This window comes from Monocercomonoides exilis, assembly GCF_001643675.1.
Source record: "Monocercomonoides exilis strain PA203 chromosome Unknown scaffold8-1962414, whole genome shotgun sequence".
NCBI classification, from domain to species: Eukaryota; Preaxostyla; order Oxymonadida; family Polymastigidae; genus Monocercomonoides; species Monocercomonoides exilis.
Window position 1 is genome coordinate 394,674 of NW_027150553.1, and position 23,918 is coordinate 418,591.

The window sequence follows — 23,918 nt, forward strand, 5'->3', positions numbered from 1 at the left end:
ATGTTGCCTTTGGAAAGGAAATGGCTGAATGAAAAAACAAAAGCCAAAGAGAGAAAGAGAGAAAAAGAAAAAAATGGATATTTGAATGGAAAATGTGAATGTTCAGAGCAAATGGATAGGAAAAGAATGTGACACTCAACATCATTCAGAATGAGAAGTGAATGTTGAAAAATTAATTGTGAAAATGAAAGGATTATCAAAAAGATGAAAATGAAAAGAAAGAGCAATATGAAAAGATGGTGATTGTGATTAGAAGAAGGAGGAGGAGGAAGAAGAAGTTATAATTTTGAACTTGTGCAACAAGAGATTGGACAAAGACCAATCATTTGGGGAAAGCGTTGGAGAAGTCAGAGAGAAAATGAAAGAGAAGAAGGGGAGAGGTGAATGTTTTGTGACTGATAGCACTTTTTTGTGTGAAAAAGCAGTTGCAGATATAGAAATGTTAATAATTGAGGAGGGGTGGTGCAGGAAATAAAAATTCTCTTTGAAAGAAAAGAAGAGGATTTATTGTTTGAATTTTTTTTCAGCTTTATGTGTAATCTCACACCTTCTCCATTCATTGCTTTCTCTTTTCCTTCTTCTCCTCCTCCTCCTCCTTCTTTTTCTTCTTCTTCATTTGTTTTCTTTTCCAATATCCTCAAAAAATGTTATGTTCGTTGATTTGTCAACTCAAAAGGATAAACATCATTTTCAGTTTCAGAAGGAAAAGGCAAGAATGTTATTCGAAATCAGCAAATGAGCTGCAGATGTCAATCTTCGTTGATTCATTGCAGATTATCAGGCACATTATTTGAATTCCGATTTTCAGGTCAACTTGTGCTGCATTGTTCAGATGCGACATTTTCATTTTATCAACACCATCGCATTAAGCCTTCGAATCATTTTCTCACAAATTTGATCAGATTATTTATTGAATTTTCTATCACCTCGCCTTCTTTGCTTTTTTTCTTCTTCTTCTTCTTTGAATGCATTTTTCTTTAATCTTTCAATTTTGACGCCTCAGTTGCTGATAATGTATATGGCAGCCACAACAAAAAGGAGAAAAAGTTAAACAAATTTTTAATAAATACCATCGTTCTAAAACCCGGGAATTTTTCTAAAACCCGGACTTTTTATTAAAATTCATATATCTCGACAAATTTCAAAAATAAAATTATGATAATGCAAACATTCGTACATCAGTATATATAACACATCTTACCATATTAGAATTTTTATTTATTGTGCTGTATTTATGAAGAAATAAATAATTTTTATTTTTGAAAATTTGACTTTTAATGAATTTTTCTATTTCAAAAAAACGATTCAGTTCATCTTTTCCACATTTTGCTTATTTTTTCTTTGTTGTCAACTGTTCTGGTTATTTTTCATTTTCTGCAATTTGCTCCTTCTGATGAAAAAAAAAACTATCATTTTTGAAAAATCATTATCAATGGTACAACTTAAAAAATATTTTTTGCAAAATGCAAAAACAACCAAGTGAATTTAACACATGCGTTAATAAATATGATAGTTATATAAATTTTCTTAATTGATTAAATTTAAAATAATTCAGTAGGTATTTCATAAATACAGATTATTATCATTATTGATGATTGATAATGATCATCTTCATTGAATTTTCTACCAAATTGTATTTTATGAAATACCTACTGAATTATTTTAAATTTAATCAATTAAGAAAATTTATATAACTATCATATTTATTAACGCATGTGTTAAATTCACTTGGTTGTTTTTGCATTTTGCAAAAAATATTTTTTAAGTTGTACCATTGATAATGATTTTTCAAAAATGATAGTTTTTTTTTTCATCAGAAGGAGCAAATTGCAGAAAATGAAAAATAACCAGAACAGTTGACAACAAAGAAAAAATAAGCAAAATGTGGAAAAGATGAACTGAATCGTTTTTTTGAAATAGAAAAATTCATTAAAAGTCAAATTTTCAAAAATAAAAATTATTTATTTCTTCATAAATACAGCACAATAAATAAAAATTCTAATATGGTAAGATGTGTTATATATACTGATGTACGAATGTTTGCATTATCATAATTTTATTTTTGAAATTTGTCGAGATATATGAATTTTAATAAAAAGTCCGGGTTTTAGAAAAATTCCCGGGTTTAAGAACGATGGTAGGTGAAATATGATGTGGAGATTAAAAATAACAATTAAAATAAAAATAAATATTTAAAGAAAAAAATTGAGAGGAAAAGCTGTGGAGTGTACTATCAGCGGTTAAGAAGCAACAAGAAGGTTCGACGTCGCACATAATCGCCTCCTATTTTGAACGAGACAATGCGGAGCACACAGGAGTTGAAACAGATGGTGCTGGTGCAGGAAGAGAAATAGTTATTTTGGATGTTGTGAGTGCTGAAGGAGAACAAAAAGCAATTGAGGCATCCATGCACACACTTCCTGCCACTGGTGGAGATTTTATCTAACTGTGCACCAGAGATGCTCGTCTTTGATATCAGTTGTTGCGCTCGTTCAATGGAACAGAAAAGCATTCCATTCACACACACTGCTGCTTTGCTGATCGAACGAAATGGAAGTGAAGAAAAAGGAGTGCATCATGATGATATATCTTTCTGAGAGATTTGGCCCGAAAAAATGAAGAAGAACATCGCTTTCTCTAATAATTGCGATAACTGTTGTAAAAAGATGCTTTGCATAGCGCCTGAAGCCATCGTTGAACACGAACGTTGTTGTAGCTGCCTTGAGAGCGAAGAGGTTGATGTGGAAGAGAAAGAGGCAGGAATTGGGGAGAGCTCAAAGCACCATGCAGCTGAGATGGATATGCTGGTCTGATGGAGAAAAGATCAAAGAGGGAGCAGTGGAAAATCTATCGAGAAGGCAGAAGAGTGAAGAGTGGACTGATTCGAAAGAGGAGTGGAAAGAGAAAGGAAAGTTTGTGAGGATGCATGTGTTGAGAAGCACAACAACAGAGAGCTGAAGAAGGCGAAGCGAGCAGAAACAAGACTATTCGAGACAGACACGACTCGAATGTTGGTGTAGCAACTCAAGCGGTCGATGTGAAGGACTGCTGTAGATAGGGAGGCGCAAGTGGTAAGAGGAGGACTCTGTGGCTCGATCGACGAATGTCTGTTGGGCGAGGAAGAATGTGATGAAGGGAAGAAGATCGACATGAGATTGGAGCTCAGCAGGGACGGTAGATGCCGGAGCAGTAAATGGTGGCTTTTGTGGTTAGAGAAGGCCTTGTGAAGTTGGGGGAAAAAGAGGAATATACTGACTTGATATAAGATGCAAGAGTACCGGAGAAAGACTTCGTTCAAGGAGAAGAAGAGGTTGAGGATGCGGAAACAGATGGAAGAAGCGTTTGCAGGCGGATTGCAGTCGAGGCACGCTATTGCAGCCCCCCCTCTGACCTGCTCTTCGCTAACACAGCCTGTGAATACAGATGACTCGGTCAGGCAGTTGACTGTGCATCTCCTCTTCGCATACACACAAAAACAGAGCCAATTTTTTTGTGTGTGTGAAAGATGTTGGTGATGTTTGCGGATTCCAGAACGATGACTATTATGGTGTCTGGGGCAGGCAGCCCCGAATCAGCGGAGTTAACCAGAACAAACGGGCAGATGGCAACACGAGAGGCAGGCCCAACAAGCAAAGAGAAAGTGAGCGGAGGGATACGAGTTCCACTGAAGGGGATGCAAAAACGATGTGGAAAAAAGGAAATGATGAGGATACGTGGACGATGGTTCAGCTTTTGAGATTCATGTGCACTTCTGTTTTATTAACCATTGCATGAGCAACGAGCATACACTGAGTCTGTTCTGAATACGAACAACTAGACAAAAGCAGCGAAGTCAAAAGGGTAGATGCCTCAATCAATGATAAATGATGAAGAGGAGAAAAAGAAAACCTGAGGAGAAGCAATGCTTTGAAGATTCGTAAGGAGAATCGTGTTTATTGGTGCGTAGGATGATATTTTAGAAGAAAAGGTGTAACTTCATGAAATATTCTGTTTTTTAATAAACATTTTCAATCACATTTCAATTATTTTGCTTGATCAACAAATCAATTGGATAACAATTTTTTATATTTTTTTGTCCAATAATATAGAAACAAATCAAATAGTTATTTAAGCAATAAACAGTTAACAATAATTTTTAATTATTGTTTCTTTATTTATGTTCTTGTTTTATTTTGATATTTTTGTCCAACAGAAATTATTATTTTTATTTATTCTTTTTTTCAACATATGGGGGAAAATACGAACTTTCAAGCTTTTTTTGCACAAAGCATGAAAAAACTGTTTCACTTACAACATTATTAAACTTTATCAGATTTCGAAAGAAATTTGATTTTCAAATCCGTGTGCAAACATCATTGATGCGATAACAAAATGTTTTGTAACATCACTTGTATTTCAAAAAATGAACACATTTTTATTGCATTTTTTGATCGTAAAAAGTACTTCAAAGGTGCATAACTTTTCAATGAAAATGCCTGAATTCTGATATTATGTCCCATATGTTGTTCTTTGTTAGAATTTTTTGGACATAAATTAATAATTATTACGATCCATAGGGTCATAATTTTATTAGTACCCCGTTTTTTTTGAGATCATTTATTTTTTTTCTCATATTGCTTTATACAGAAGCGTATACGCAAAGAGAATAGTTTTCAAACAAATAATATATTATTATAAGGTTGTATACCAAATATTTTTGAAAATCATTTCTTTAAAAAAAAGATCTGAATTTTTTGAGTTTTATTTTTTGATCAATGTTTTGCTCGTGTTTCCACGAGTTTTTGAAACCAAGCATTTTCCTTGTTTGTATTGTTTTTAAACTTTTCTTTTTAACATTTTTGGTTATTTTATAACAAGAAAAACTCTTTTTTTTCAATAGTTTTCACACCTCACCTTTTTTTTGTGAAACTGAAAATTTGAAGAAATATGTTATTATTTTTTGAATATATCATACGTGCATGATTTGCAAATTAGTGTATCAAATAATAAATGTGATGAAAATTCTCATTAAAAAGTGTTTAAATCAGAATTGGAAAAAGTTGATATGGGTGATTCTTTTTGAAAAGTCACAAATGTTTAATTTTCAAATACTTTTCAAATTTTCATATTTTGCTCAAATTTCTGTTTCAGCTCACAAATCTCGTAGAGAATGTTAGAAATAGCTTAATCAAGTATGAGATTCCATTTTAGTGAAGTTTGAAATTTGTTAACAAAATATTTTGCAAAATATGAAATTTTTGATTTATTTGAAAACTTAACATTTGTGACTTTTCAAAAAGAATCACCCATATTTTGTTTTTCTCGTTTTTCTTTTTATTAAAATGAAATATTTAAAGAAATCTTAAATATATGGGTGATTTTTTTTGATATCATAAAAAAAGATCAAAAATCGAAAAATTAAAATCTATTGTGGTTTCATTGATCATAAAATAAAAATTGATTTTTCATAAGCATTTATCATTTATTACTGTGATATATATGTGTTTAATAATTTATTCAAAAATACATATCTATTTTAATGTTTAAAGAAAAAAAGAATTTATTTATTAAGTTTCAAAAAAGAAAAGAAAAGAAAAATAAATCTTAAAAAGGAAAATATAAAGTTCAAAAACTTGTTTTACAATAGAAATACTTAAGAACATTATTAATGAAAATTTGAGAAGATTGCAAAATGGATAAAAAACTCTTGATTTCTAATAAAAAATGTTTGTTTTCTCCAGTTCTTTAGCGAAAACAGTTCCGTCAAATCTCCGTTCCAGCTGTGAAGCTCATAAGCATCAGCGAACGGAGAATGGAATGAACAGGAGATAAAAATTATGAATAAGGCAGATTCAATTTTATCTTTTCTCTCTATGTTCTTCATTTGAACTGCCCTCCCTGCTTCCTTTATTTGCCACACTTCCTCCTTCTATTTCCAATCTACTTCTTCCAAATCCTTCGTTCGGAAATTATTGTTGATGATGAAAGCATCTTTCTCGAGCTCTTTCTTTTCCTCTCCCATCTCCTCCGTCAAACTTTCTCTCCTTTGGAATCACCTTCTGCTTCATGAGAAGCATTTTCTCAGCCCAGTATAACCAGCAAATAATCTCTTGTAAAATGTTTATTATTCACACAAAGTTCACAGGTTGCTTCATGAGCGAGGAAGTGAGGTAACAAGGCCAGTATCGAAAGAGATGTGCATTTTGTGTGTGAATCCCTTGTCGCTTCTGTGAAAGAGCCCTTGTTCACTTTCATGGGAAACATCACTCAGAAATACAACTCGATTGTTGGACATGATAGAACAGAGGTATTCGGAGATTGGGATGTCGATTTATAAATCTTTATCAACGGGCATACAGCTGATAATGAATGCGTGGAAAGAATACTTGGTATCAAAGAAATGTATTGCTGGCTATCAAAGATGTCCTGCAAGAGTCCGCGCAAAGCGATGCGTCTTCTGAAGAAGGTGCAGATCATAAGGTGGAAATCATTTCATGAGCAGACTTGTCGGTGAATTTATGTGCAAGTGACGGTAAAATCGAAGATATTTGAAGAGAAGGCACGCAAAATAGAAGAAAACATCTCATATGTGCATTTGATGAAATCAACATTGCTTGTCTGGCAATTTATTCTCTTGTTTCACAGAAATTTTCCATAAAAAATATGCCTTTTCAAATAAATAAGTTTCCCTCATCGTTTCATCTTCTACGACATATTGAAGGCGTGTGACGTTGTGTTACCTGCAGAACGCTATTTTTGAACTCATTCATTTCATAAAAGAATTGCTCTAATACTCTTTCTTTTTAATCTCCGCCTCTTTCGGCTTCCAAACAAAAAAAGGCAAAATCGTCCTCCTTTTTTGATTTCGCGCCGACTGATCAGTTTCTTTCGACAAGAAATCACATCTGTTGTTATTAAAACTTGGCCACATATCGCAATAGAATGAATATGCCTTTTGTGCTTCCGAAAAGATAATAAAAGATGATGCTTGGTCCTGGATTTTACGGGAGTTGAAGAAATGAGAAAATAATTTGCTAACTCGGAAGCTCTGCTGAATTGAATAAAACAGACATTTCACTAAGTCGATGCTCTGATCCAATGCCAAATAAGAAGAAACATAAAAGAAGAAGTTGAAAAATAGTTGAAGAAGGTGTTGATGACAATGATGACGAGGATAAAAAGGGATATTCTGCTTTTAATAAAGTTCATTGCTGAAATGAAGTGGATGTGACTGACTATTTTGATGATGAAGAGGAGGCGGTGGTGATAAAAGGCTCGTTGAAAGTGAAAAGTTAAATGAGAAGAGTCTCAAACAGAGATGAAACATCATGCAGATAAATTGATCTTTTCTTTTTCTTTCCTTTTTATCGATTTTCTCATGCACTTTCTTCTTTTTCTTGTCTTTCAGCTTGCCTCTACCAGCTCCTGGATCTTCTTCTGTTCTCCTTAGACCATGTTCTTCGCAGTCAGTATTCGTTTTATCTGCTCGTCAATCTCTTCTCAGTCTTTCGTGACTTCTGCTCACTCCAGCTCTGTCAACTTCTTGTTCAGCTCTTTGTTCTTGTAATGTTCCTCTATCATCTTGTATTTCACTTCCAGCAGAACGGCTCCTAACGCTCTTTCCTTCCACAAGCCTCCCAAACACTCTTCTCTCTTTCTATTTGCACAAATAAGATTTCTTTCTCGTTTTTGAATGTTTGTTTCATTCTTTTTTTATTTCTTCTTTTCTGTTATCTCTTTCAGTATCATCTGCATTTTTCTTAAAGAAGCTCTTTCGTTTTCTTTGATTTCATCATTTTCAGGAATTTTTTGTGTTATAGATAGACTTCCAAAGATATATCCGCATTCTGTTTCTTTTTGGTGACATTTCTCTTCTTCCAATTGAACACTTCTTGTAAGATCTCTTTCTGTCCATCAAAATTATCTTTTCTTTCGCCAATTACTTTCACAGAACAGCTTTCAATCTTTTCTCAAGCTGAAACTCTTCTTTTTCTGTCTCTCTTTCATCATCTCTAATATAACTTCCTTTCCCCCTTCTTCTTCTCATTGTTCACCATCTCTTCCTCACATTCTTCACGGCTTCTTTATTGATATCCGATCATCTTGTTTCACTTGTCCATGTCATCCTCCTCTTCAGCTGCCCCAATGCAAACTGAAGCTAAATCTTCAACTTCTCCGAAAAATTCACGAAATGTTATTAATCCAACACAGCTTCGCACCTGAGTCACTTCTCTTAAATAAACAAATAATGAAATTCGAATGCCCAACACACATCTCAATGAATTATACACAGAGATTATGTCCATTTCGCACAAAACGTCAGAAACAGGAGAGGATAACTTGGCAGCTGAAAGAGAAGTCAGCGCAGATGATAGATGTGCCTGTGGAGCAAATGTCAGTGACATTTGTGAAGAAGTGTTCGAAGAACAGTGAGCTTTTCCAATGTCAGAAGACTTTTATCACTTGAACAATCCATTGGAGATCCGAAAATATAATTTGAAGGCAATGTGATCTTTTGCTCTTTTCTTTTCTGGCGCATTAAAGAATTTGGTGTTTCAAACCTTGCATTTTGTATTTTTTTCTTCGATTGCTCTAACGATATAAGCTGAAGATAGTAAAAGAAGATCTCAATTTCCTTAAGATGCTCGGCACAGTTCTCTATGTTCTGAAGTTGCATCTGCATTCCCAAAGGAGTCAGACGAGCTGCGCTTCCTTGCTTGTTCATTGCTCCAGTTGGAATAAGCCCTTGAATTCTCTGAATTCCCTGTGATTGCATAAATTTCTGTTGAACTATTCCCTGATGAGAATTCAATGGAACTGAAACTGAACAAGAACCAGAAGAAGAGCCAGTAGACGGATTCAACAAGGGAGGAAGAGAAACATTCACTCCGCTAACTTCATTCACATCAGTCATCCTTCTTCCTCCATCACAGATGCTTCGAGTCTCCTTCAGCAGGATCAGGTTTCTTTTGTTCTCTCTTGATGTTCATTTCATGGCAGACATCGTTGGAATGAGGTTGTACATCCAAAACGCTTCTCTCTTCTTCTCCTTCTGTAAATCCTTATCTTCTGCTCCACTTTTGCCTGCGCTGCTATCTTTCAGTGCCTGTTTCGTGGCCTCATTGAGCTGAATGCAACTGGTTAATGTTCGTGACTGCAGTGTTGACGCAGCAGCTGCTGAAAGCGGGTCTGCAGGCTGCCTCGCCAGCTCCAACAGAAACTTCTTCTCTTTGTTTCTCGCTTTTTCCAGGACGGGGCGGAACTGCACAAGTCGAGAGGCTGTCTGAATGCCCTGCGACTTCGTCATGCGCTCAATGACACTCACTCTCGGTGGCTTCTTGCGGATGCTTGGCTGATGCGGGGCAATTGCCAGTGAGGAGGAAGATGAAGATTGAGAAGGCATTGGAAAAGAAGAAGGAATTCCTTTGATTGTTCCAAGTTGAGAGTGCTGTGTGGAGAGTGAGGCGATGATGGAGTGATCATCAATGCCGCCTAAGTTAAAGTTGAAGGCAACAACAGAAGATGAAGAAGAAGGTGTACCATTCACAGAAGATGAACGGCATGTCAAAGAAAAACGATAATACAAAAAGATTTGATAATATTCTGAACTTGCACAAACACAATTAATGGATGAAGAAGATGAATAATTCTGATCTGAAATTGAAGAATTTGAGATCGAAGAAGTGAAGATTGCTTTCTGATGTGGAATTGAAGTGAAGCGTCAACGAATTGTGCGTCTATTGGTGCATGCAGCTCCACAATACACACACATTTCCCTCCTTCTGCAACCTCTCCTCTGATCGGCTGAATCGTCTCAACATGTGACATGATCAGCAGATGGCTTTCTTCCTCGTCAAACAGAATGTCACTCTTCTCTCCTTTTTCGAATGCTCTCTTCTACAGCGCCGTGTGCCTCCTCACAAGAGAACATTCCAGACAAACCAGACTCCGCTCCATGTCTCCGCTAGCCACACTTCCAAAGCCAATTCGCTCATGTGACAACAAGCACAGCTGTCCGAGCAGCGGAGAAAGAGGGGCTTAAATCGTTGTCTTTTTCTCATCTGCTAGCAGCTCTGCTTTTTCCTTTGCGATAAAGTCGTCGCTTGTCAACAGCGCTTGCAGCACTGGCTCCATGTGCCTACGATGCTTTCTATTTCATTGCTTCTTCCTCTTCACCTGAGCCTCCTCCAACTGCGCATATATTCATCCCATTCATTGCGCTGTATCTAATTCCCAGCTTGATCGGAATCCTAACCAAATGACCTATTTTCGTCAGCGGATGGAAGCTCCAGAATATCATTTGCTTCCCAAAAGCCGGTGCAATCCCTCTCATGGCAGGGCACTCAAACAGAGTGAAATCAGTTGCCGACGCATTCAGACGCTCCACTTCAGTCAGGTTGAGTCAGCAGTCAACGCTTGTCCCTCCTTCATTCTGAAGCACGATTGACTGAATCTGCATATTCACTTCGCAGATTAGCACCTGTTCCAAAAAATGCATTGCAATCTTCTCTGCTCCTCGCCCGATCTCAAACACAGCATGCTCATCTGTGAAACTCAACGTTTGCAACGCAATCTTCAAAACGTCTTGCTTCCCAGCGGAGCAGCACTTTAATAGAATGACAGGTGCAGCAGATTCTGTAGCAAGTGCATAGCAACCTCTGTGAAGATCAGCCCATCGAAGTAATTGAATGTGTCATCGTCAGGTGTAAGCTCGCGGGTAAACGCGTTACTCAACTGGTTCAAAGACAGCTCTTTTCACACAATCACCTTCTACGTGTTGTGGAGGTGCACGTCCACAACAGCCGCGGAGGGGAGGATCCCCAGGCCAGCCACCACACACAATGCAGTTTCGTTGTGTTTGAATTGTATTCATAACATTTCGCCGGTTTCTTGCTCTTCTTCCCTACTCTGTAACAATAAAGAAGAAGCAGGAGAAATGCTAACAGATTGTAATGGACCGTTAATTCCTCTGTCAGCGTTGAATTTCTCTGGACATTCGCCTCTTTTCTCTTTATAATTTCAATCACACGCACAACACGGCAAGTGTACATGTACAAAGCAAAAAGAGGGAAAGCACTTAGATTCTTTTTTATGATCTTGCTGATATGACTCCCATTTGTGACTGGACCGACTGAACAGGCAGAGCAGTTATAGGAGAAGCAGACGATAATGGAGATAAATCAGCATTGCGTGTTTTGAGAGAACGGAACGAAGGATCAGGCAAAGAAGAAGGAGAAAAAGAAGAAAAAGCAGAAGAAATGGAGGTTAAAAATGATGAAAGATTCATCAAATTATTTGACATTAATGAAGAACATTTTGGAGTGAAAAAGATGAGGAAGAAGAAGCATAAAAGAAGACATGAATCATATTTGAATTTTGCTTATCAAAAAGCAAAGTTACTTTCCATGAAAATCAAATTTTTTAATTGTTCCATAAACCCATTTCAAATTTCAAATTTTTTGGTTGATCTGGAATTTGCAGAATCGATTATTTTTTCGTTCTGAATGGTATAAATGATATAAAGAAGTGATTAATAAGCATTAAAACGATTTCTGCAATTGTCCTTGTAATGAAAATCTTTCATTGATCAATAAGATCAAAGTGAACATTTTTCAGAATGATTATTTTTAAAGACATATATTCATAAATATTCTAAATTCTTAAATTTCAATTGATGAAATAAATTTTTGCTGTTTGTTATTTGTCATTATCGAAAAAAGAATATTTTGAAAAAACTTATCATTTTCCAGAAAAATAGTTTAAAAAAAATCCTATTTTTGCTTTCGTCATTTTATTTTAAATAAACACAAAAATAACTGTTATATTTATTAAAATTTTGATTGAGATAGTAATGTTGATTTTTTGTTTTATAAATGATATTTTTTATATTTCTTTTTAATAATTTTTTTTATGTTGTTTGATGTTAATATAATTTTCTGATGATGTGGAAAAGGAAAGAAGATTAGGTCAGTGTGGACTTGTAGACAAATTTCATTAGGATAATCTTGCGTAATAAAAAAAATTTTTTCCGAAGCTCTTAGAATATTTATTTTTCAATTTTTCATGGAATAAACACAAAGCCCAAAAAATATTTAAAAAAATAAAAAAAAAAAAAAAAGAATTATAAATTCAAACAACAACATATAAATTTATATTACCATCAAACCATAATTAAAATACTTTCAAAATAAAAATGCCTTTTTCAAAACCTCAATCAACTCATAATTCTCGATGCAAAGTTATTTGGAACGAAATTAAACGAATTGGCGGAGATGACGTTGATTCATTGCTCGTCTATCTCTTTCACAACTACAGGCAATCATCTTCTGTTATTAACGATTTGCTGAAGTCTTTGAATGGTTTGGCTTTTATTATTTGGATTGAGTGAAACATGTCATTTCAACTCTCTGTTATTTTTTTCTATTTGATTAGTTTATTATTATTATTTTTGAAACAGAATATCACATAAAGCTGCTGGAAGACCTGTCTGTGGTGTACAACAACACTCCGTTGCGCACTCAGACAACAATGCTACAAGCGCTTTCCCGCAACACATCATTATCCGATTTACAGGACTATGGATATAATGTCACAGAGGGAAAATTTATTTACGCGAAGCAAACGCTGAAGAAGAATCAAGGTTTTATCATTCCGCCACAAAAACCTCACCTTCCGTCTTGCAAAAGTGGTTTGTTTTTATTTTAATTTTTTTTGTATAATTTTCTCTGTTTATTATAGGTTTAAATGAACAGGACTGGGAAAAGGGCAATAACTGGATGTTGGCTCATTCAACTGAAGCCTCAACTTCTCTACAATCAGCAAAGAAAGTGCAGCGAGCTGTACCAGATTACGCCAGATTTATTGACGAAGCAGCTTGGGATGAAAAAATTGTTACAGAAAACTCTTCATCAAAGAAAAAACAATCTTCTTCATTAGATAAATCACATCGACAAAATAAAAAATCATATATTATTTCAGAAAAAAATTCATCTTCATCTAATCCTTCATCGTCTGAAGCTGTTGATGCACCAATCAGCACTCCAATAAGGAGAGACAGGAGGTCAACAAAAAGAAAAACAAATAAATCACATCATAAACGTCATTCTTCTCCTTCACCAATTCCAATTCACAAACTTTTCAAACAAAAAACAACATCTTCCTCTTCTTCCTCTTCTTCCTCTTCTTCCTCTTCTTCCTCATCTTCCTCATCTTCCTCATCTTCCTCATCTTCCTCATCTTCCTCATCTTCCTCATCTTCCTCATCTTCCTCATCTTCCTCATCTTCCTCATCTTCCTCATCTTCCTCATCTTCCTCATCTTCCTCATCTTCCTCATCTTTCAAAAAGAAACAAAATGAAAATATACATTCTTCTTCCTTTGAAGAACCTTCAACTTCCTTTTTCAACGATGATGTGTGTGTCAGTGATCAATTAGTTGAATATGCCACTTCACCAAATCTTATTCCACATCAAGCACTTCAAAATCTTCTTTCATCATTTTCAAAAGACAATGACACTTCAACACTTCAACAACAAAGCATTCAATCTTCAAATAATGAAATATCTATTCAAAATAATTCTTCAATAAATACTTCAAAAAAGAATACTAAAGAAAATTCAATTAAAAATCATTTTTATTCTCAATCTTCTTCAAATTCAAAAAATTCTTCAAATAAATCATCACAAATAGCGAAAGGATTGCCAAACTTAGGCAACACATGCTATTTGGCTTCTCTTGTTCAATGTTTCTCTTCAATAACAATACAAAAACCATCTTTAATCAAAAAACAAACAACTTTGAAGAACATATCTTCTCGTGTTTTAAGTGTTTGTCAACAACTGGCAAAAGATGGAACGACAGTGCGTTCATGGGTCCCTTCTCTTATTGACAAATGGGAGGATTTCTGCAACTATGGCAGCAGACAGCAGCAAAACGTGGCTGAGGCATTTGACAATCTTCACCAACTTCTTCTTAAAGATGAGTTGATAAATAAGGACATCTTCAATCCTGTTTTAATCACTCATCTCAAATGCCAAAAATGCAAAAAAATATCAAACCGTTTCGATGAAATGTGAAACAATATCGTTATCAATTCTTCTTCTCCTCACAACTGTCTATCATCTCTTTTTGCGACTGAAGTTTTAAATGGAAAGAATAGTGTTTATTGTGATGCACGCAAGGATAAATGCTGTTCTGCGAGATGGGAGGAAATGGCTGCATTTCCAGAGGTGCTGGCCCTCTGTCATGAATGCACTGATTCTGCTTGTTCTGCATCTTCGATAACGCTTCTGATTGTAACTGATCGTGTTAACCAGCGCACTTTCTGCAAAGAGTTATCAACAGAAAACATTCAACTTTTTCAAAAAGATAATCAGGAAACGATCATTTATCAACTTTCTGGACAAATACTATTCAAACGTTTGGATCAACAAAACGGACATCACATCGCAGTTGTGAAAAGGAAGACAAGAAGTGATGTATTGTGGAATATTTGCAATGATGAAAGTGTTTCTGAATTTGATAAAGATAATTGGAATTCATCATGGAAAGATCTTTTCTCCCAGGGTTACACACCTTCACTTTCATTCTATATCAAAGAAAAAACAAAGCCAACACTGTCTTCTTTTCAATTTGGTGGTTCCTCCTCTTCTTCAGAAACATCAAATAACAACACTTTAAATAACACATCAACAACAACAACAACAACAACATCGTCTCCATTCATCACTCCACCTCATCGTTCAACTTCCATTCCTCCACTTTCTTCGTCAATTTCAACAAGTTATGGATTGGAAGCACTTTAGGAAAGAAGAAAGAAAACGGGCATCTTTTCTCCCAATGAAAAGAGATTAATCTTCAAGCCCAAGACGAAATTATGGAAAGAGTTTACAGATGAAACAAACATCAAAGTTTCATTATCTCACTTCAACAAACTCACCACCAACTTCTCCAAAGCAAAAAGACGAACTGACCTTTGTGGAATGTGTGAAAAGTTGGATTATTTGGAAAACAAATAAAAGTCATCCCAAAACAAAAATGGACTGTCTGAAGCAGAGTTCCACACTCCAAAACTTCTTCGACAACATCGTCTTGTTGCAGAAATGCAACATATACATTATCAATCAACTGTTGATAATTTGAAAGAGAGAGAAGAAGTCTTCGTCTTCGACTTTAAAGAGAAATGGAAACTCCCCATCAGAAAAAATCAACTTCAACAAGAATTCTTCAACTGTCAACAAGGATCTCAATTCACAATCATCTCTCTTCAAAAAATTAATAATCAACAAATAAAAAAAACTTTCAACTTCTTCTCCGACTTCCTTTCAAATGATCACAGATTTGTTATTGAGTGTCTGGAATCTATGATCAAAAGACGCTTCTTCACAGACACTCACACTTTTATGTTCTTCTGCGATTCGGGTCCACACAACCGAAATATCTTCCTTCTTCACTTCATCCTCTCCAAGCAATCAAAACTTCTGAAAAAGAAAAATACTCAACTCAACTTCTTCGCTGAGCACCACGGAAAGAATATTTGCGATGGTGAATTTGGTGCGTTAGTTAATGCAATCGATAACAATCTTTCAACTGAACACATCACTACACTTCATGACTTAATCAACTTCTTCGAAAACAATATGAATGTTTCGACATCTGCTTCTTCAACTTCTCAATCAAACATTTTCTCAACATAATCATCAAACTCTTCACCATCGTCAACATCTGTCAATGACTTTGAGCAAGTTAGGTACTTTGAAGAATATGTACCATCTCAACAAATCTCATGGCCATCGCTGTCAGTTCCCCACATGAAGGACTTCTTGTATTTTGAGCGCAAAGGCTCATTTGTCTGCGCATCTGCTGTTGGATATCTTCCTCAACGCTCTCTGGTTGCCCTCGAATCTTCGACAATGAAAGAAAAAGTGCAACGTTCAAGAAAGTCATTTCACTCTGATATCACATCATCTAACTCTTCTCTTCTTTCTCAATCTTCTCAAGATCTTCTTTCAAGGAGATTTGAGCTTCTTCTTGAATCTTCTTCTTTTAATGAATCTCAAAATTGTTCTTTTGGTGTCCCCTGTTAAGAAACTAGTTGTTGTGCATGCTTAGCTAGCACTCGATCGGAAGGGTGCTGGACATGACTGTTCGTATAAGATACTGCAGCCTTCGGGCTGCTTTATCCGGACCTGGATACGACGAACAGCCTCCCAGGGTCACAATAGTTAGAATACGATTGTTTTCTTGTGGTTTTTGTCCCTATATTGTCCCTATTATTTAATTGGTTATTGTCACAATAATTATTGTTTTTATCGAGATTCATTAATAGAAAGAGTTATGAGGGAATTCATTGATCTTTGAGTGAGATTTTTGGAAGGGAGAGTTGTTGAGAGTGTGAAGTGATATTTTATCATTGTGTCTGTCTTTTTTCTTTGTTGGATTTGATCTTTTTGAGTCAAAGAGAGAGAAATATCAGAAAGGGGTGAGTGGATAAAAAACAGAGGGAAAATTGACAAGTTGGTTTTTGAACTTTTTATATAAGTTTTCTTTTTTGTTTGGAATTGTCTTTGATACCATGAATTTGTTGTAATAGTACAGTTTTGTCTTATATCTTTTATTGTTCAAAATTGTTGACATTTTGTCGATATTTGGTGAATGTTTTATGATTATGTAATAAAACTTTGTTTAATTGAAAGTTGATGAATCTGATTAGAAAATTTCTGACTGTTTTCAATTTTTTTAATGATTAACATCATGAAGGATTTTATGTTTATTTATATCATTTTGATTCATGAACGATTGTTATTTTTCAACGAATTTTTTTTTCATTTCACTGACATTTTTTCCGTTAAGATTCAGACTCTGACTTGAATATACAAGCATTTTCTCCTTGAAATCATTTTTATTTCTTCCATATTGCAATGCCATATATAGAAAACCAACACACTCAAAAAAATTCTTCATGAATTTTAACTTACAGATCAACAAAAAACTTTTTGCCAAAAAATGATCTCTATGAATATTAAAATATTTTCATTTCTTGGGAATTTGCAGAAATTGTTATAAACCTAATGAAACACTTCAACATTATATAGGAATTATCTTGATATATCAAATGAGCATTTCTGCAAATTCCTGATCAACAAAAAAAATGAAATTTGAAATGGGATTTCGACGAAAAAAAGGTTTGAAATTATGTGTTTGATTCTCTAATTTTGCTTATTTTTTGCAACTTATGAAAAATTCTATCATTAAATTTCGAATGCTTTTACTCTTTTCCTCTTCGAAATTCTTTCACTATTATCCAACTGAATCCTGAATAGGATTTTGCTGTTTCCAGTTTCCAATGGAGTGAAAGCAAATTATTCTATGTTTGTCCTTCAAAACATTTTATATTTTTTTTTTAATTTTTAAATTTAATTTTAATTTTATTTCCCAGTCTTTTATTTTCTTCTTCTTCTGCTTCGTCAAATGCTGGTTTTCCAGCTTCCTCTTTCCCGATTTCAGGAATTCATACAAAGAATTCTTCATCACCTTTATCTTCTGTTTTGCTGTTGAGTGTGCCAACAACCACACTTGGCAGAACACTCAAAAGAAGTGGAGGCACAGATCGTCCGCTTGAAGGCAAGCGGACGATCTGTTATAAAAAGAACATGCAGAATCAAGGATAGCTCCACCAGAATTTAAATCAGAAGTGCTAGGGCTGACAAACAAGATGGGAGGAAGCGGAAATAACATTAATAATAATAATTATTCTAGCAGGAAGAGGAAGAAGCTATTACGTGTGGGGATGGAACAAGTGCCGCTTGCTAATACAAGAGGAAGACCACCGAAGATGCGGAGGAAGAAGATGATAACAGCGATGGGGCTGAGTCAGCAGGGGCAGAAGTGCAAAGGAGGAGCAAGTGCAAATGTGACTGTTCAGAATGCGAGGAGTTTAGAGTCAACTGTTGCAACATCGGAGAGTTAGAGAAAGCTTGGAAACAAAGAGAAAGTGAAAGAAGAGGAGAAAAAAAAGGAGAAAGGAGAAAGGAAAAAGATAAGAAAAGAATTATTTCCGTGTTTGACGAGCTTCCTCCAGATGAATTGGAGTTTGGAAGGCAAAGAGGAGCAAAGCGAAGATAGAAAGCGAGCGTGAAATCGAAAGGAAAAGCATTCCGATCAAAGACAAGTCCGACGATGGGTTCATAAGCTGTCCTGAGTGAGCTGCTTTCGAGAGAGCTGGAGCTGCTGGGTGTGGCAGATGACAGCATCACATTTGACTCATCTGAATCAGACACGAGTGAGATGAGTGGAAGAAGCAGAAGTGACATTGAGGGGAATGAAGATGACGAGGAAGTGGAAGAAGAAGAAGAAGAAGAGAAAGAAGAGGATGATGAGGATGAAGAAGAAGAGGAAGAAGAAGAAGACGTGGAGTTGGACAGGATTCTCAGTGCAAAGATCTCTTTGACAAGCACACGAGCCAGCCGGAAGACACCGAAAAAGAGCAGATCTGTTTTTGAATATGATGCCTCATCCACATTCAACTCAGCAAAAATGAGAGAAAACAGCTCAATCGAAACAACATTCAAAGCAGCTGAGATGAAAGAGAGGCAGAAGAGGGAGGCAGTTACGAAGCTGAAGGAGAACGCACTGAAACTGACACATGGAAGGATCATTCCGACAATCAATCCAACCGATTTTAGACTTTATGCAAATCTCGTGCAGGAAGAGGAAAGCAAGGCAAAGAAACAATAAAGAAAGATCTGATCGAGAGAGAAAGAGAAGAGCATGTTCTGTTTGATTCGAAATGAAGAGAGGAGAGAGAGTGAGCGAATGGAGCAGGTGCAGCAGACATTGAAGAAGCAGAAGAAGACAGTGAAGATGATGACAATGATGATAGCGATGATGATAACAGTGATGTTAGTGATAAAGAAGATAGTTTGGATATAACACGATCTGTCGGCACGTCAAATGCCGATGAAACAGACAAGGCAGCGGAAAGAAAAGAAGACCCAAATGCACTCCTTGCCCTGCGCTTCCCTCGCTAACAGCCAAAGACGCTTTCATCATCCACACAAAAGAACAATCAGAAGAAATCACGTGTAACTTTCTCACACACCTCAACCATCTCCAGTTGAGAGCTCAGTCTAACTCCTCTGCCTCTATCCCTTCGTTTAGCCAAGCCCACAAAGGTAAATGGAGAGAAAGAGGAAGACGAGAACGCAATTGGCTCAGACGGTAGCAGAGAAAAGCACGGCAGAACCCGCACAGAAGACACAGCAATCACAGTTTGGCTGCTGTTTCTGTGTCACGAAGACATCTTGTCTTGTCTGCCATCAGAGCAGCACTCGGCAGAGCAACACAGACACACCTCAGAGCAGCTGCAGCGAATGGGTTTGCAACAGCTTGTTCATTAGCGAGTCTGTCTTGTTAGACAGGCATGCAAATGCAAATGGAGAAGAGGAGGAGGAGTGAATGACTTTGGAAATCCATCTGTGTTTATGGAGAAAGACAGACAGAAGACAGGGCTGGAGACGCTGTTTGTGCGGTCAATGCAGCAGATGGGGCAGAACGAATACGCTGCTTTACTTCATTTTTTTGGAGAGGCTCTGTTTCATCTTTTCAACCAACTCAAGTCACCGCAGTTTCCAAAGTCCACAACCATTTTTTCTTCGCACGGCTGTGCGATGAGGGGAAAATTGGCGAATGATGCGAACAAGTTTCTGACCCTGCTATATGGAACGAGGCTGTTCAGCTTGGGAGGAGAAGATGCAGTAAGAGATACACATCTGGTGGAGGACATGAGAAAGGAGATGAATGGGTGGAGAGGAGAAGGAAGGGCAGCTGTGGAAGGAGGGGACGAGGCAAGAGGCACAGCTGAGCAGTTCTGAGAAGAGAGGGGAATCTTCAGAACCGTTCCTGCTGTACAGAAAAAGATCAATATGGATTATGGCAATTTCATTTATTTGGATACAATTTGCAGTGAGTCATTTGTAGTCAATACGAATATAATGATACCTGCTTTTGTTTGCTTCGTCTGTCTTTTTTGAAGATGAGCAAATTCAGCTTTCTGCCTTCGAAAATGCCATTTTCGTTCTTCCTTAAATAACAGCATGCGTCCCATCCATCGGAGAAACTCTGTTCGAACTGACAAGTCTGACATTTCAGGTTGCTCCAATGCGCATTGAACAGCCACAGAAAGAAGAGCAGCCTTCGATTCTACCTTTTTCTCTCAAGTTTTCATGAGCGCTTCTTGTCAACGTGTGCCCTCTCCCTCTTTCTCATCCACTCACTCCAATCGTCCGCACTCTGCTTTCAAAGATGCTTTCAGTATCTTTCACTTCATCTTCCGTGTTCTCCATCCCTTCTTTATTCACCTCCTTCGTCACTTCTATTTCCATTTCTCAGTCCATACCATCCTCCAGCACAACACCTGCCATCATGTCGTTCTCCACTCAGCCCATTAGCCCTTCTGCAGCCTCGTCCAATCGCCTGCTGCTTCGTCTGCTGGTCACACGCGCTGCACTCAATGATATTGTCACCACTGATCACAGGCTGATGGTGAAGAAGTACTTTTTCCACTTAATATCAGCCATTCTCGAGACACACTATGACCGGATTCCTTCTTCTCCTTCGATGTCTATTTCTGCCTCTCTTATCCAGCGATTGAAGGCAGTTGGTTTTGCATTCGCAAAACAAGCCACATCTTCTACTCTTGCTTCTGATCAGCAAACATCTGAGCCTCAGTCAACTTCATTAATATTGAATGTTACAACAAATGCACAGGATCTGAATGGATCTTCAAACGCTGCTGCTGATGAAGCTAATATAACTTATTTTGGCAATGCGATAAAAGCTTCGGGAACAGCAAGTGGAAAAGGAGGAGAACTTCCCTGTCAGATTAAGATAGACTAATTCTCAGTTATTCTTCCACATCAGCTGATTACAAACATCTCCTCCTCTCAGTAACTATTCTCTTCTCTTTCGAATTCTCCCTCTCCTTCTCCATCTTCTCCGTCATTCACATCAAAAAATACTTGGCATCTTGTAATCCTTCTTCTTCTTTTCCTTCTTTCCTTCCTTTTCTCCCTTTCATCTCTTTCTTCTCCTTCTCCTTCTCTATCTCCTTCTTCTCTTCGCTTCAAAGCCTTTTCTTCCTTCTCCTCTCATTTCTATTTCACTTACCATCGTCTCCACATCTTGTCTTCGCATTCTTCTTCTTCTTCTTCTTCTTCTTCTGTTTCTTCTTCCTCTTCTTCCTCTTCTTCCTCTTCTTCCTCTTCTTCCTCTTCTTCCTCTTCTTCCTCTTCTTCCTCTTCTTCCTCTTCTTCCTCTTCTTCCTCTTCTTCCTCTTCTTCCTCTTCCTCTTCCTTTTTTTCTCTTCCTCTTCCTCTTCTTTCTTATTTTCAATTTCATTATCTTTTTCATCTTCTGTATTTTTTTCTTCCTCTTCTCATCAACAGCCACTCATTCCACAAACTGAATTATTTTCGATTGACTGTGCTGACAGAACTGCAAGTCGAATAATCATTGCTGAAGACAAAGGAGAAAAAGATGTATCTCATTATAAACAACTCTGCAAGTGAATGGATGTGATGGAAGGAAAATGAGGGAATAGAAGAAATGTGTTAAAGATAAGTCAAAGCAGAAAAAACAAAAAGAAGAATTTGATGTTCCTTTGTCAAACTGTTCTTCATCTGTTGCCGAGAGCCAAAGAAAGAGAGAAATTGAGAGAGAAAGGGACATATTTTGAAGAAGAGTCGAAGAAAAACAGTTTTGTTTTTCTAAATTTATTGCTTGAAGAACAAATGATATCGTTGCAATTGGGGAGTATGGAAGCAATAATGGAGGGAGGGGAGAGAAAGAGTGAATGAGTGAGAGTGAGAATCGAAGATGAAGAAGATTCAAATTATGATAATGCAAACACATGAGAACTAGAATCTTGGGGAAGAGCGTTGAACAAGAAGCATTATTCATTTTAATCTGAACAATTTCAAGAAAAGTTGATTAAAGAAACCAACAAGAATTTTAGTCTTCTGTTGCATAATCCTACATCCAATCTTCATCACGACAAATTGATTTCGAGGAAGCAGAATGTTGAGGTGTCCAAATACCTAGCTTTTATATGATTTCTTCTTCTTCTGAGCCAGATAAAAAGCATCTGCTGTCACGTGTTCAAATGCTACACACATAACTATCATAGCTGAACATCCTTTGACTTTCCCCAATCACCTTCTTCCTCTTCTTCCTCTTCCTCATTCTTATCAATTTCTTTTTCGTCATTTTTAATTATTTTTCTTCTCAATCGACTTTTTCGGATATTTAGGCTCCTTCTTCATGCTCATTTCTAACTTCTTGATATCCAAAAACATCATTTTTCACTTTTTCATCATCATCGCTCACTTCATATGATTGGATTTCTTCATTTATTGCATCAGAATAATACATTTTATTTGAATAAAGAGTTCATTTGCCAAAAAAAGAAACATGTTGAAGATGAAAAGATGATTGTTAAGTGAATGAAGAGAATGAAGATTAAGAGAAAGATGAACTTGTTTGGACAGAATTTAACTAATAAATCTATAAAAGTTCTTTTTTGAATTATTTGTTTTAAAATCAATCAAAACACAAGCGTTTTGATTACAGAGAAAACATTTATTTCACTTCCTTCTCTTATATTTTTGAGAGCGCCACGTTATGGGTCAGTCACGATCGCTGATCAAAAAGAAAATATGTCGACCATCTTCATGGGAACCGGACTCGCGACCGAACCTTGCGCAGCTCCGCTGACTGGTGGCCCTCCGAGTGCAATTCCCGCAATAGCAGGGAGTTATTCCGCTTCCCAATCAAGCGTTCAGTCGGAGCTTGATGGCCGGACAGATCCAACGCGAAGTGAAGATGATGAAGGAGATTCTTCTTTGCAGCAAACATTTATCGAAATATTTGGACAGCCGCCTGAGGTTTCACTTTACGATATGCATCTTCCAGAAAATAAAATTAACGAAGCGCTCTCACTTATGAAAGATGAAGATTTGAGTCCTTTTATTCAGAATGCTCCACCACCATTTACAAGATCCAAAGTATTTTGGAAAGACGCGCTCGATCGTGCAGGAGAACGTACAGAAACATATCTTTACCCGGCAATAAAGTTACTTATCTCGGCATGCTCAACAATCAAGTCAGGAGATACAACAAAAGAAATGATAGCAGATTCATGTTTGCTTTTAGCCCAGGCACTGAAAGAAGCCAGACACGTAAGGATACAAGCAAGATATGGGTTTTCCGAAGCAGAAAAAATGAAAGACGAATTTTCATCATCGCTGTTAACTCAGAGGCAAAAAGATATTCTGGAAGAATCAAAGAAAACATCCACAAAATTGAGATGGGGATCGGCAAGTATTACAAATTCATATGCAAGGAAGAAACAAATCAAGGGAATGCAAAGCGGAACAAAGAATTATCGGTTTTTTCGAGATTGGCCCCGGACGACCAGCACAAGACGATCATTCATTACAAGCAGCGCTCCAAGAGGTTACTCAAGAGGGAGTTCCGGGGACAAAGCAAAATCTCAATAGAACACAACTTAACAATTGGTGGAAGAACTGCATTATTTGCAAAGGCTTGGAAAATGGTAGGAGGAGAAAAGATGATCAGAAGAGGAGTTGTTCCAGTTTGGAGGAGTGCAAAAGCTCGCAAAACCCTTATCAACTCTCAGGAAAATTGCAGGAGACCGGAGCAATCACAAGAAGCAAGGAAAGCTTTGTCGGAGTTAATCAAAGGACAGGTGAAAACTGGAATCCTCAGGAAAATCACCAAAAACCAAGTGAAATTTCTCAATCCAATATTTGTAGTCAGGAAAAGGAACGGGAGCTGGAGACAGATTGTGGATTGCAGGAGGTTAAACAACGCGATAAAAACTATCCACATCAAACAAGAGGATCATCGATCTGTGGAGAGAA

The 23,918-nt window shown here is 36.7% G+C and overlaps 9 protein-coding genes across 9 annotated transcripts; 5 read left to right on the forward strand and 4 right to left on the reverse strand.

Moving 5' to 3' along the window:
- Window positions 1-3,432: 3,432 nt before the first annotated feature.
- On the reverse strand, window positions 3,433-4,356 carry MONOS_5206 (uncharacterized protein; the record flags this gene model as incomplete). Its single annotated transcript, XM_067875333.1, has 4 exons — window positions 3,433-3,664; window positions 3,788-3,813; window positions 3,889-3,973; window positions 4,352-4,356. 4 exons carry the CDS (start codon window positions 4,354-4,356, stop codon window positions 3,433-3,435), a joined length of 348 nt encoding a protein of 115 aa, XP_067732850.1.
- A 3,731-nt stretch (window positions 4,357-8,087) lies between these two features.
- Window positions 8,088-8,755, reverse strand: MONOS_17125 (uncharacterized protein; the record flags this gene model as incomplete). Its single annotated transcript, XM_067870015.1, has 2 exons — window positions 8,088-8,211; window positions 8,541-8,755. The coding sequence occupies 2 exons, from the start codon at window positions 8,753-8,755 to the stop codon at window positions 8,088-8,090; spliced, it is 339 nt and encodes a 112-aa protein (XP_067732851.1).
- Window positions 8,756-8,965: 210 nt separating this feature from the next.
- On the reverse strand, window positions 8,966-9,807 carry MONOS_5207 (uncharacterized protein; the record flags this gene model as incomplete). The annotated part of the gene is made up of 2 exons (XM_067875334.1): window positions 8,966-9,633; window positions 9,750-9,807. 2 exons carry the CDS (start codon window positions 9,805-9,807, stop codon window positions 8,966-8,968), a joined length of 726 nt encoding a protein of 241 aa, XP_067732852.1.
- A 2,365-nt stretch (window positions 9,808-12,172) lies between these two features.
- On the forward strand, window positions 12,173-14,054 carry MONOS_5208 (uncharacterized protein; the record flags this gene model as incomplete). The annotated part of the gene is made up of 3 exons (XM_067875335.1): window positions 12,173-12,338; window positions 12,437-12,667; window positions 12,718-14,054. The coding sequence occupies 3 exons, from the start codon at window positions 12,173-12,175 to the stop codon at window positions 14,052-14,054; spliced, it is 1,734 nt and encodes a 577-aa protein (XP_067732853.1).
- Window positions 14,055-17,767: 3,713 nt separating this feature from the next.
- Window positions 17,768-18,714, forward strand: MONOS_5209 (uncharacterized protein; the record flags this gene model as incomplete). Its single annotated transcript, XM_067875336.1, has 2 exons — window positions 17,768-17,942; window positions 18,170-18,714. 2 exons carry the CDS (start codon window positions 17,768-17,770, stop codon window positions 18,712-18,714), a joined length of 720 nt encoding a protein of 239 aa, XP_067732854.1.
- A 441-nt stretch (window positions 18,715-19,155) lies between these two features.
- Window positions 19,156-19,850, forward strand: MONOS_5210 (uncharacterized protein; the record flags this gene model as incomplete). Its single annotated transcript, XM_067875338.1, has 2 exons — window positions 19,156-19,353; window positions 19,398-19,850. The coding sequence occupies 2 exons, from the start codon at window positions 19,156-19,158 to the stop codon at window positions 19,848-19,850; spliced, it is 651 nt and encodes a 216-aa protein (XP_067732855.1).
- A 430-nt stretch (window positions 19,851-20,280) lies between these two features.
- On the forward strand, window positions 20,281-20,874 carry MONOS_5211 (uncharacterized protein; the record flags this gene model as incomplete). Its single annotated transcript, XM_067875339.1, has 1 exon — window positions 20,281-20,874. One exon carries the CDS (start codon window positions 20,281-20,283, stop codon window positions 20,872-20,874), a length of 594 nt encoding a protein of 197 aa, XP_067732856.1.
- A 266-nt stretch (window positions 20,875-21,140) lies between these two features.
- On the reverse strand, window positions 21,141-21,656 carry MONOS_5212 (uncharacterized protein; the record flags this gene model as incomplete). Its single annotated transcript, XM_067875340.1, has 2 exons — window positions 21,141-21,358; window positions 21,647-21,656. The coding sequence occupies 2 exons, from the start codon at window positions 21,654-21,656 to the stop codon at window positions 21,141-21,143; spliced, it is 228 nt and encodes a 75-aa protein (XP_067732857.1).
- A 1,035-nt stretch (window positions 21,657-22,691) lies between these two features.
- MONOS_5213 (uncharacterized protein) lies at window positions 22,692-23,534 on the forward strand (the record flags this gene model as incomplete). The annotated part of the gene is made up of 1 exon (XM_067875341.1): window positions 22,692-23,534. One exon carries the CDS (start codon window positions 22,692-22,694, stop codon window positions 23,532-23,534), a length of 843 nt encoding a protein of 280 aa, XP_067732858.1.
- Between the last annotated feature and the right edge of the window lie 384 nt (window positions 23,535-23,918).